The 13,240-nt window shown below is 42.3% G+C and overlaps 1 protein-coding gene across 1 annotated transcript; it reads left to right on the top strand.

Moving 5' to 3' along the window:
- The first annotated feature begins 2,165 nt into the window (after nucleotides 1-2,165).
- Nucleotides 2,166-10,050, top strand: LOC134659876 (mucin-2-like). The gene is made up of 5 exons (XM_063515584.1): nucleotides 2,166-4,508; nucleotides 7,357-7,478; nucleotides 7,990-8,166; nucleotides 8,967-9,129; nucleotides 9,818-10,050. Exons 1-5 carry the CDS (start codon nucleotides 2,681-2,683, stop codon nucleotides 10,039-10,041), a joined length of 2,514 nt encoding a protein of 837 aa, XP_063371654.1. The 5' UTR covers nucleotides 2,166-2,680; the 3' UTR covers nucleotides 10,042-10,050.
- The last annotated feature ends 3,190 nt before the right edge of the window (nucleotides 10,051-13,240 follow it).

Below are 13,240 nucleotides of genomic sequence, written 5' to 3'. Positions count from 1 at the left end.
AGTTTTTATCCCAGAAATCACCGTTTAAGGGGGTGAAAAGGGGGGTGGAAATTTGTATGAGAAATCGATAAATAGCAGATTGAGTAAAAAAGGTTTACTAACTCCACGCAGACGAAGTTGCGGGCAAAAGCTAGTAATTACATAATTTAAGTAAGAATTTAAATTAAGCGGTTTTTGATCATCATTATAAGATTAGATATTATGATATTATATTATGTGTCCGTGAACCCTGAACTCTGGTTGAAGATTGATGGTTTCTTAATTGTGATTGGTCAGTTCTAATAGAGTCAGACCGAGAAAAGTCTACAGCGATTTTGATAGCCCACGCAGTGCAAGTGTAGGGTTTGCAATCCGGATCTGAAATGTATGAAATTATCCGGATCTGGATCCGGATCCGCGGATATTCCCATACATTTCGGATCCGTCGTGCAAACCTTATGCAAGTGTTATTTTAAACGTCAAACTTCTATGAATTTATGACGATTTTTAACTCTATTAAGTATTTAACTTTAATACTTAGTTATTATAATCTGGGAAATCCACTTTGTCAGTAGAAAAAGGCGCGTAATTTAAATTTTCTATGGGAGGACAACACTTCGCCCCTACATTTTTAAATTGGCCGCCTTTTTCTACTGACGGAAATGATTTGCCAAACTATAATCATAGAGAAATATAGTAAGACAAGAGTGCTCACTTCATACATCAGTTCAGACTATTAATTTCAGTGTCTACATCTAGCATCGAGTAGCGGAACTATCAGTACTGCTACTTGACAATAGATGTAGCACCGACCGGAAAGTCTTGTCTCAACAGCATAAGACGTTCCGGTCGGTGCGACATCTATTGTTAAGTAGCAGTACTGATAGTTCCGCTACTCGATGCTAGATGCTAATAGTCTTTTTGGTACTAAAAGTGATGTATGGAGTGAGCACTCTATGTATTTTTTTCTCTATGCTATAATTTAGTTTCTAGTTAGTTTTGATGTAATTAGCCAATTTGCCGATAGATGGCGCTGTACACAATTATGTTCTTAGTATACTTTTAGTCAAAGGTCTTGCGTGATTATAGTTGCATGGGAAAATTGAAAGTTTGTACGGAACGCTCGGTACGCGAGTTAAACGAAGTCGCACATGACCGGTTTTTTATTAACTTACTTTAGGTACCTGTAAACAACCAATTAGCAATACAACACATGATATACAAAATAAATCCAGAACTAACTTAATTACAAAATAAAATACAGCAATCTGCCAAAGAAACTTTTCAAAAATTGCAAAGTTGCCATGAAAAGATTTGTTTCTGCACATTTATTGCCAAACCCTCTTACAGTTAGTTTGATTTCTGTGACACTTGAAATCTTCGTCGGAAGCCGGTGTTGCTGGAAGATTGAAATGGATGCCAATGAGTGACGTAAAATGTTAAATGAACAACATTCTCAACTAGACGTTTTTAATAACACTCCATCATTTTGTTCTATTCAAGACGGTCCAAAGTTTTAGATGGATTCTAAAAATGTTGTACGTTAACATTTTAATTTATCCTTTTAATTTTCGTTCCAGGTATAATCGAGTTTCAAATATGCTGCGGAGATTCCATACAAGATGACTGGAGAAGTCAAGGCTTCTACCGCCCACGGCGAAACTTTCCTAGTCAAAGTCAAAATTACAACTCCTTCCAGCCAAACCATCATAATAACCAGAGCCAGAACATCAGGTCAGAGCAGACCCGAAGTTCCACAAGAACAAGTTTTGGACATTCCGAAAATAAATTTGGGATAAATACTCATCAGAATTCTCAAAAGCACAATTTTGGATTCAGTAATACTCAGCCTCAATACTCATTTGGAGGAAGTCAGACCTCTAAACCCTCAACGGGGTCCCAAAATCAAGGAACAAGTTATCAAAACAAACAACCAAGTCACAATGAAAATTCTCAAAGTCGAAATGCATTTGGGTTTAACAGTCAAAGTTCATTCAGGTCAGAATATCAAAATGGTGGTCAAAATACGGTTGGATCCAGAGTCGGTCAGAATTCGTTCAGTCTAGGACAGAATTTACAAGCACCGGATAGCGGTCAGAATACCTTGAGGTCAAGTTTCAGCGGTCAACCTGCATTTAGTAGTTACAATGCTCCAAAACAATCATTTGAAAGCTTCAGCCAAAACAGTCAAGCGTTTGGAAACTTTGGACAGAAAGGTCAGACTCAAAATCCTTTCAGCAATTTCCGAAACCAAAATGTATATTCCAATTTTGTTTCTAACTTTGCTAAAGGTCAAAATTATCAGGCTTCTGGCTATCTCCCACCGAAACCCTTCAAAGCGCCAGAATATTTACCACCCGACGACTCAAAGACCACTTCAACTACGAGACGACCGTTCTTTACCACTACTACAACGAGACGACCATTTTTTACCACAACTACCACTCGAAGACCGTTTTATACTACAACTAAAAGAACATTTTTTACCACAACCACCACTAAGCGGCCAGTCTTTACCACAACTACGACTAAAAGACCATTTTTTACCACTACAACAACAAAGAAACCTTTCTTTACTACCACTACAGCAAAAAAACCAATTACTACTACGAAACGACCAATCTACACCACAACACCAGATCATCAAGAAATATTCCGTGATAAGATACCGAAACTACCAACCGGCGCGGTATCTCCAGCCATGGCTATGATAGTCCCACCAGAACCCGAAGATGATGAAGATGAAATTATACCTGACTTTAGAACTACAACAAAACGTCCAATCGTCACCACACCAGATCATCAAGAAATATTCCCTGATAAGATACCGAAACTACCAACCGGTGCGGTATCTCCAGCCATGGCTATGATAGTCCCACCAGAACCCGAAGATGATGAAGATGAAATCATACCTGACTTTAGAACTACAACGAATAAACCAGCTGTTCTTCCAGCGATGGCTATGGTCGTACCACCTGAAGAAGACGACCCAATAACAATCTCGACAACTACATTAGTAACTACCCCTTCAACTAAAATTACCACTCCTACAACAACCGTTTTTACTACACCATCAACTAGTACTACTCTTTCTACAACTTCTTCTACTACTATAACTTCTCCATCGACAACGAAACCGACTACTGTAAGTACTCCATTTACAACATTAACGACACCTGATTTAAATCGTAATCAAGAAGAAGAAACTATAAAAACCACAACCGTCATTCCTGTATTAAAAGCTACACCAACAACAAAACCCCCTGTTGTAGTAGAAACTACCCCAACTATAAAAACCACAACCGTCATTCCTGTAACAAAAGCTACACCAACAACAAAACCCCCTGTTGTAGAAGAAACTACCCCAACAACACAAACAACAACCGTCATTCCAGTCACAAAAACTGCAACAACAACAACGAAACGACCTTTTATAGGGATTGGATACTTACCACCGGATCCCGAAACTACTTCGACAACAACTGTCGATCCTGATGTTGCGCGAACCATTCCTGCTGCTGGAGCTGATGACGTGCCTCCAGAACCTAAATGTGATCCATTGGACCCAAGCACTTGGCCCACTTTATACGAGCAGCGACAATATGGCGAACTACCCTGTGCGCCAGTCACAACTACCCCATCACGAATACCGCCGACACCAGCACCGGCTAGAGCCGACCCCGTCCCACCAGAACCAGAATGTGATCCTTTAGATCCAAGCACTTGGCCCTCGGAAGTAGACCAACGAGATTTTGGTGAAACACCTTGTGCACCTGTGACTATGTCAACTACTAATACACCTCCTACTACACCTACGACACCTCCTACCACACCTCCTACCACTCCTCCTACCACACCTCCTACCACTCCTACCACTCCTCCTACCACTCCTACCACTCCTCCTACCACTCCTACCACTCCTCCTACCACTCCTACCACTCCTACTACACCTCCTACCACTCCTCCTACCATACCTCCTACTACACCACCTACCACACCTACTACTACACCTCCTACCACACCTCCTACTACGACACCTACTACACTTCCTACTACACCTCCTACTACACCCCGTGTTACACCTCCTACTACACCCCCTACGACGCCTTCTACTACACCTCCAACGACACCACCATATATAGGCCGCGGATATTTACCACCAACCAACCATACATCCAAAGTACCAACACCAGTATCACCAGCACGAGCTGAACTAGTCCCACCAGAACCGGAATGTGACCCTCTGGACCCAAGCACTTGGCCTTCAGAATTCGACCAAAGATATCACGGAGAATCACCGTGCGCCCCGAACATAACTGTCAAACCACCAGTAGACCTTACACATCTACCTCCAGATGACTGTATAGTAAAGAAAAGGAAGCGTAGAGCGTCTGAAGTGACGCTAAGATTAGGAGATATTAAGGGAACTCCTAGGCCTGTCTGGTATGCTGGTATATACAGGAAGATCACGGACCCCTACTTCCCTATATGTGGAGGGTCAATAGTTCGAGAGGATGTCGTCATATCAGGTCAGTTTTGTCCATTTTTCTACTCCAGCACTCTTAAATCGATTTTTTTAAAGCAATTTGCACGATGTGGCTTTGGAATTTTATTGAAACGTTAGCGTTGAAACTCCGAGGTCCATGGGGTCCCAGCGAGCACAAGTTGTTCGCAGAAATCGCGAAGCGTCTGGCTGACGTAACTGGTGCCCGAAGAGCTGGCGGCTTCCTTACATTGCGACACAACGAGGAAATTCTGCCAGCATCCTTGGTACAATGCCTCAAGGACCTATTCTAGATTTAAGCTAGTTATTAATTTAGTTTAGTGTTTGTACAGTGCCTGTGATACTTCTGTACATACGAGGGGTGTTCAAAATATTCTCGGTATGAGAATGAAAACAAACAAGTACGAAAAGTTTGATATTTTTATTTTTCAATATACTCCCCCCCTATGTTCATACACTTAAAAGATCGATCAATTATTTTTTTTAATCCTGCATAAAAATATTTTTTATCTTTGGTGTAAAAATGCTCCTCCACTGCCGCCTTCAATGCTTCATCATCGGAAAATTTATTTCCACGCAGATCCTTTTTAAGATTGGGGAACAAAAAGAAGTCGCTGGGGGCTAAGTCCGGACTATACGGTGGGGTCAGACTGTACGAAAGGGGGGGCTGGGACTTAGAATTTTTTTGACAAAGTGGTATCATTATGACACTATTTTTAAATGATTGTAATGTGTAGATCACGTCAAAATAAGCATCTTTTATTGGAAAAACTTTTCTCTAAAATAAAAAATGGCCGAGTTAGACGCGACCAAAGATTGATGTTTTTAAAGGGAGCTGGGACTTGTAAAATTGTATTATTATAAAAACGTCGGTTCTGGCGCTTCGCCGGCCGCTGCCGCGGCACGCTCGCTTCGCTCGCTCGGCTCGCGCGCTGTATGGTCGCAGTTCTACCTAACACTCCTCCTCGCTTCGCTCGTCGTCGTACCTACTCCGACCTGCCTTAAAAGCCTGGCCTGCCTTAAGCTCTATCTCCGCCATTTTCAGTTTTAGTAAAAAGTTTTCCAAGTAAAAGTTGCTTATTTCGATGTGTTCTATACATTAAAATCATTTAAAATATATGTCATAATGACACCACTCTCAATGAAAATTTTCTAAGTCCCAGCTCCCTTTAAAAATATCAATCTTTGGAGGTGTCTAACTCGGCCATTTTTTATTTTAGAGAAAAGTTTTTCCAATAAAAGATGCTTATTTTGACGTGATATACACATTACAATCATTTAAAAATAGTGTCATAATGACACCACTTTGTCAAAAAAAAAATCTAAGTCCCAGCCCCCCCTTTGCTACAGTCCAACCTACGGTGGGTGAGTAACAGTTTCAAACCCACATTCAACAATAGCTGCCTTGGCAATATGAGCAGTATGGACGGGGGCGTTGTCATGCAGAAGCATAACACCTTTGGTTAACTTTCCTCGCCTCTTCTCTTTGATTGCATCCTTTAATTGACGTAGAATGTTAGCGTAGTACTGTCCTGTGATATTTACACCTTTTTCTTTATAATCGATCAGTAATACTCCTTCACAATCCCAAAATATCGTGGCCATGACCTTGCCAGCTGAAGGGATGACCTTGAACTTCTTGGGATGAGCTGAACCCTTAATGTGCCACTGCATGGACTCTTGTTTACTCTCTGGGTCATAATGATGAACCCAGGTTTCATCTCCAGTAACTATTCTTTGCAGCACCTCATCAGGATTTTCACCGCACAGGTCAATAAAATCGGAACAACAAGCTACACGCATGTCTTTTTGAAGCCGAGTCAGCATTCGCGGAACCCATCTTGCACTTACTTTTGACATATTAAGATGGTCATGGATAATATCATGTACGGTACCAATAGAGAGATTGGTTACTTGTGCTATAGATTTTACCTTCACTCGACCATCTTCCAATATAAGTTTTTCCACTTTATCAATATTTTCTTGTGAAGTAGCTACTACAGGCCGGCCAGGTCTAGGGTCGTCTTCAACACTCTCCCTTCCACGTTTAAACTCGCTTGACCACTTTTGAATGGTAGATAAAGAAGGAGCAGACTCACGGTAAACACAATCCATTTCCTCTTTTATGGTTTTTTGATTTTTACCCTGTTTTGTCAAGAATTTTATCACGCATCGATGTTCTAATTTAGTTAACATTGTCAATTCCCACATGATGTTCATGTTTGTTCAGCAATTGCAGAAAAACAAAAGAACATCTCGCTTCGAATTATACTTTTTTTTAATGTCAATGAATAAACCTTAGCGGCCAGTAACGAAAGAAATTTTAGAAGAGGTTGTAAGATATCAATACCGAGAATATTTTGAACGCCCCTCGTATATCTTACTTACTGATGTGGCGCAATCCCGAAGTGGATCTTGGCCTCCGACACCAAAGACCGCCATGCTACTCTGTCCAAAGCCGTTTCTGTCCAGTCGACGGCACCGAGTTCGCTAAGGTCTTTCTGCACTTCGTCCCTCCAACGGTAACTAGGGTGTCCTGACGCCAGATATCTATTTTACTTTTTGTATTTATTTTTATATGGGCCTAGAGTGTCCCACTGCTGGGTCTTGACCCGTCTTCCACCAGTTCCTGTCAAAGGCGTCAAGGTCATCCCGCCAATGCAGTGGAGGTTTACCGCGACCTCGAGTTAGATTTTGTGTTGTCCAATTGGTGGTTGATTTAGCCTACAAGTACGGCAAACGTGTCCTGCCCAGTCCCACTTCAGCTTGGCGGCTGTTTCAGCCACGTCGGCTATTTGGGTTTTGGAGATATTTTACTTTGTCTTTCATATTATTATCTTACTTTTTCTTACCCTATTTACAAATGTTATCAGCTGCCCACTGTTTCTGGGACGACGTGGTCGGGTTGCAGCCAGCTGAGCAGTTCGCGGTGGCCGCCAGCAAGATTTACAAGCCTTGGAAGGACCCTATGGATAAGAAGGCGCAGAAATCTGACGTGAGTGCATGTTATTTTAAACAATAGTAAAAAATTGTTTTGTCGTAGTCTTGTAACTTTAAAAGTGGGTCACATTTTGGGGAAAAGAGACAAATTTATGGTTAAATTTTATAGTCTTAGAATAAATTTAAAAGTGGAAAAATACTGCCTCGGGTGAGACTAGAACTCATGGCCTCGGGATCGATACTCCAGCGCTCTGCCAACTGAGCCACCAAGACCTCATCCATAGCCAGCGAATTTTTCCAGGGCCTAGGGGGCCCTAGCGACTATTTAACCCCGAGTTAGTAGCTAACCCTGGATTGGTGCAATTGGTAGAAGTATTACCGACCAATACCGCTAATATGATATGAAATTCAACATTATTTCTTTAAGAACTACAAAGATGACATTAGTTATTAATGTCTAATTCATTCATTATAGCTTCTACGAAATCTTTGTGACACTTTCTAACCTAAAAATTACCACAACGTCTTATTGTAACATTAATTTATTTAATTTTCCCCAACATCAGGTCCTGGACATCAAAATCCCCGCCCGCTTCCTCGGCGCAAAGACCAGCTTCCAAGAAGACATCGCCATCTTGAAGTTGGCAACACCATTCAAGTATACCCGGGGAGTACGCCCCATCTGCGTGCACTTCGATGACGAGCTTGACAGACAGCAGATGAAGGCTGGACATCAGGGCACGGTGAGAAAGTCATTTAAGTCTGAGGAGAACCTTTGCCCACGCCATTCAAGTATACTCGAGTAGTACGGCACATCTGCGTGGACTTCGATGACGAGCTTGACAGACAGCAGATGAAGGCTGGACATCAGGACACGGTGAGAAAGTCATTTAAGTCTGAGAAGAACCGTTGGCAACGCCATTCAAGTATAGGTACTCGAGGAGTACGGCCTATCTGCGTGCACTTCGATGACGAGTTTGACAGACAGCAGATGAAGGCTGGACATCAGGGCACGGTGAGAAAGTCATTTAAGTCTGAGAAGAACCGTTGGCAACGCCATTCAAGTATAGGTACTCGAGGAGTACGGCCTATCTGCGTGCACTTCGATGACGAGTTTGACAGACAGCAGATGAAGGCTGGACATCAGGGCACGGTGAGAAAGTCATTTAAGTCTTAGGAGAACCGTTGGCAACGCCATTCAAGTATACTCGAGGAGTACGGCCCATCTGCGTGCACTTCGATGACGAGCTTGACAGATAGCAGATGAAGGCTGGACATCAGGGCACGGTGAGAAAGTCATTTAAGTCTGAGGAAAACCGTTGCCCACGCCATTCAAGTATACTCGAGTAGTACGACCCATCTGCGTCGACTTCGATGACGAGTTTGACAGACAGCAGATGAAGGCTAGACATCAGGGCACGGTGAGGAAGTGGTTTAAGTCTGAGAAGAAACTTTGGGCCACATCATTCTATAACCTTTGGTCACGCCATTCATATATAATTTTTTTTTTATGCCTCTCAATATATTTTATATTCTTTTACAGATCGCGGGCTGGGGCCTTACGGACTCCGTTGGCACGCCGACGCAGCGTCTGCTGTGGCTCGAGCTCCCCTACATCGAGATTGAGAAGTGCATCCGCGACTCGGAGGAGGCCTTCCTCAAATACATCACATGTGATAAAGTGTGCGCCGGCGAGAGGGATACGGGTGAGAGTTCAACACATTTTATACTATGCCAGTGGCAAACAAGCGTACGGCGCGCCTGATGGTAAGCAGTCACCGTAGCCTATGGACGCCTGCAACTCCAGAGTTTCTATATACACAAATTTAAAACTGAAGTGAAGTCACTCCTGTGGTAAATAGTTAGTCGGACTACGTGTAGTTACTTGTGTGTGTGTGTGTGTGTGTGTGTGTGTGTGTGTGTGTGTGTGTGTGTGTGTGTGTGTGTGTGTGTGTGTGTGTGTGTGTGTGTGTGTGTGTGTGTGTGTGTGTGTGTGTGGTATTAACGTAGTCATCATTCCATGTACATGTGTATATATTCCATGTACATATGTATATTTTCTAAATCAAATTTCTATCACACCTTATGTGTATAATTGCATGAATTCTATAGTAATTTAAATTGTATTTTTTCCCTTATTTTCTCGTAATGCATGTTAATTATAAGATGTAATTATTTTTGAAAAGATGTGTTCCGCCGAGTTTGTTGCCGGTCCCATATTGGGATACCCTCCTCCAATTGAGGGGGGATTTAAATCTTCTCGGGGCAGAGCAGAGGTGTAGGGTTGGAGCCGGTCTACCTAGCTTTATTTGACGTTCATAAGCGCATTGTAATTATGCCTACTTGAATAAACTATCTTTTATCTTATCTTATCTTTATCATTCCTTGTTCCAGGCAAAGCGCTCTGCAAAGGCGACAGCGGCGGCGGCCTCGCCTTCTGGTCCGGCCCCGCCGACCACGCCACGCCGTACTTACGCGGCATCGCCTCCACCGCGCCGTCGCCGCGTAACGCCGAGTGCAACGTGTACGCGTACGGGAGTTTCACGCAAGTGCGCGCGCATAGGACCTTCTTGCGCGACCACGTGCCTGGGATCGAGAATTGTAGATTTTGGGAATAAATGTGTTCAAATGCTCAATATATGTTTCATTTACGATTACACGTAGAAAGATTTTTCATTCATTCATTCATTACAACTTCTCATAAACCGTCCTATGCAATGATAGAACCCGTCTAATCTAACTTTGCATCGATTTGAAAAGAACAAAGTGAAAGAGTGTGATTACAAACGTCACATTTTGAAATTAATGACATTGCCACACATTGAAAATGCCATGCAGAATCGTCTTGGCCTCTACGAAGTCATGCTCTTGATTTACTTAGTCATACATTCTTGAATACACATGCATATAAGAATAAATTACTTAAACCCTATACAAAACAGATAAGGAAATCAAGAATCTCGAGGATAATCCTATGTTAGTCAGCGAATATTTCGAATGAATTAAAACAAGTTCTGAGACGACGCAGTAATTATTACGTGTGATGAATCATATCAAGGAAGCGCTGGTGGCCTCGCGGTAAGAGCGTGCGACTTGCAATCCGGAGGTCGCGGGTTCAAACCCCGGCTCGTACCAATGAGTTTTTCGGAACTTATGTACGAAATATCATTGGATATTTACCAGTCGCTTTTCGGTGAAGGAAAACATCGTGAGGAAACCGGACTAATCCCAATACAGGCCTAGTTTACCCTCTGGGTTGGAAGGTCAGATGGCAGTCGCTTTCGTAAAAAGTAGTGCCTATGCCAATTCCTGGGATTAGTTGCCAAGCGGACCCCAGGCTCCCATGAGCCGTGGCAAAATGCCGGGACAACGCGAGGAAGATGATGATGATGATGATGAATCATATCAAGAAGCTTGTACCTGTACGGCTACCATCAGTTTGTCACTGACATAAACGCCGTCGAGAACGTAATTTACTTTCTATACATCTCGCTCGTACTCGCATATTAGTGCAAACGAGATGTATAGAAAGTAAATTACGTTCTCGATAGCGTAAATGTCAGTTTTGACACTGTCAGTGACTCATGGTACGGGCTCTGACTATGACTACCTATAGACACCGTGCGTGTCAGGCCCTGCCATCTCGTGACCTGAATCGAAAGCGAAAATAATTCATGCTTCCAAAGAGAATAGAGTGTACAGAGAGTTATTGACATGGTAAATTATGTAGCTCCAGTCAATTCACTGCCATCTTTGGACCAAAGATTAAAACTGTTAGAACGCCATTTGGCTTTGACCCTTATTATTTCACTGATATGTGTTAATTTGTTAAATATTGAAATTAACGCCATCTACCCGACAGTAGGCCAAAGGTTATGGGGCCATCGCTCGAAAATATTGCACCATACCTTTGGCCTACTGTCGGGTAGATGGCGTTAATTTCGATATTTAACAAATTAACATATACTCGTATTAGTGAAAAAATAAAGGTCAAAGTCAAATGGCGTTTTAACAGTTTCAATCTTTTGTCCAAAGATGGCGGTGAATTTACCGTGGCTACATAATTAATGGGCATCGGAGTTTTTGTCGCATGGTAAGACTAATAGCAAGCTATGGAGTCGACATTTGCCATAAATGTAAACTCTTATTCATACTCATACTCATTTATTTAATTTATCTTAAAATGCCTTTAGAGCGGTCAGTCGTGTATATTATCTTAGTCAAATTATATAAAAAAATATTTTTCTATTACATTATGAATTCATAACTTCAACTATTTTAACATACAACTATACAAACTACATCGCTGCGAAAGACCTAATGTCATGTAGGTACTGACCGCTGATAAAATTGATTCGACCAAATCGCACATCTGATTAATCTTTCCAATTTCTCGTTTAAATATGAATGAAAGTATAGACGGACACATGTTGAAACGTAAAATATCTTTCAAGTAAACAGCTAATCAATGACAGTAGTGATAGAATTCATTCATAACGTTTTTAATTGCGGAAGGTTATTTTCTTAGGTGACAGTTCCATTCACTTTCGGCTGTATTGCAACAAATGAGGTTTAATAATCTATTTAGTCTATAATAGTCTATTTAGTAATCCGTTCTCATGTTAAATAAAATTAATCATGAGTATGAGTATGAATAAGAGTTTACATTTATAGCAAATGTCGACTCCATAGCTTGCTATTAGTCTTACCATGCGACAAAAACTCCGATGCCTAATAATTAACTTTGACAATCCGCCTCTATTTCAAATTCTCTTTGACGCTTCTAAGCATGCTCCCTACACTTCACGCTGGCTCTTTCGCATAGTAGGGTCTACCATCTAGTGGCTTAAATCTAAAAATAGAAACGTGACATAATAGTTCGCGCCAATGAATAGGGGCGTCTGTGCTGCCGTCTAGAGTAAGCTCCCTATAGTTGTAGGTAACGTAAGAATATAAAGAATATATTTTTGAAAGTTTAAATTTGACCCTTATGTATACGATGTTAAGGCTATCAGTTAGTGTAAGGCCTGAGTGGACGCTCGAAGCGGAGCGTTCGGCGGGGCGTGCAGCGTGGCTGTGGGCTCACGCGTGATGTGAGCAGCGTGCACTAAGGCCGCTCCTATACGCTTGCATTTGTTTAACATGCACGCCGCACGCCCCGCCCCGCTGCACACCCAACTCGAGCGTCCACTCAGGCCTTACACGAGCCCGGGGCGAGGCGCCCGACATGTCATTTTCTATGACAGCTGATCGGCGATCACGTGGTGCTTTCCATAGAAAACGAAGCGCTGGAAGCTCCGGCCCGGCCCCGACCCGGTCTAGCGTGAGTCATCCTTTAACCGTCCAGTTAATAAAAGTCGTTCGTTTGATTCATTTCTTTTTTATTTAATTAAAACCCGTAAATTACTTTTAATTTCTCGATCTGATCGTGTCAAATGATTTGGCAATGGGGTTGGCCGGTCGAAGTATTTAGCAGATGGCGCCATCATAGCTTGCCCTGTCAATCCCTAGAATTGTGTATTTTTTTTATTTTTTAATGCCCTGGATGCCAGCCCTTTAAGCCAAATCTCATAGAAAAAGGGGCAAGCTATGATGGCGTCATCTATGCAAACCTTTGACAGTTGCCAACCCCATTCTGTTACTTCTCAACCTGCCCGAATGCCTTTAAACTCTTTCTTTGCTGGGAGATACGAGAGTGATGTTTTATTTGGGTTTTGTGCACTTTGACATGGGGTCAGCAGCAGCAAACGTGGCTCACTCCGCGATTTCGTCGCGTCGCTAAGTACATGCGGCCCACACCAATTTTGGTGTCAAGCC

Source organism: Cydia amplana, chromosome 25, assembly GCF_948474715.1.
Source record: "Cydia amplana chromosome 25, ilCydAmpl1.1, whole genome shotgun sequence".
Lineage (NCBI taxonomy): Eukaryota > Metazoa > Arthropoda > Insecta > Lepidoptera > Tortricidae > Cydia > Cydia amplana.
This window is presented reverse-complemented; position numbering and strand designations above follow the sequence as displayed.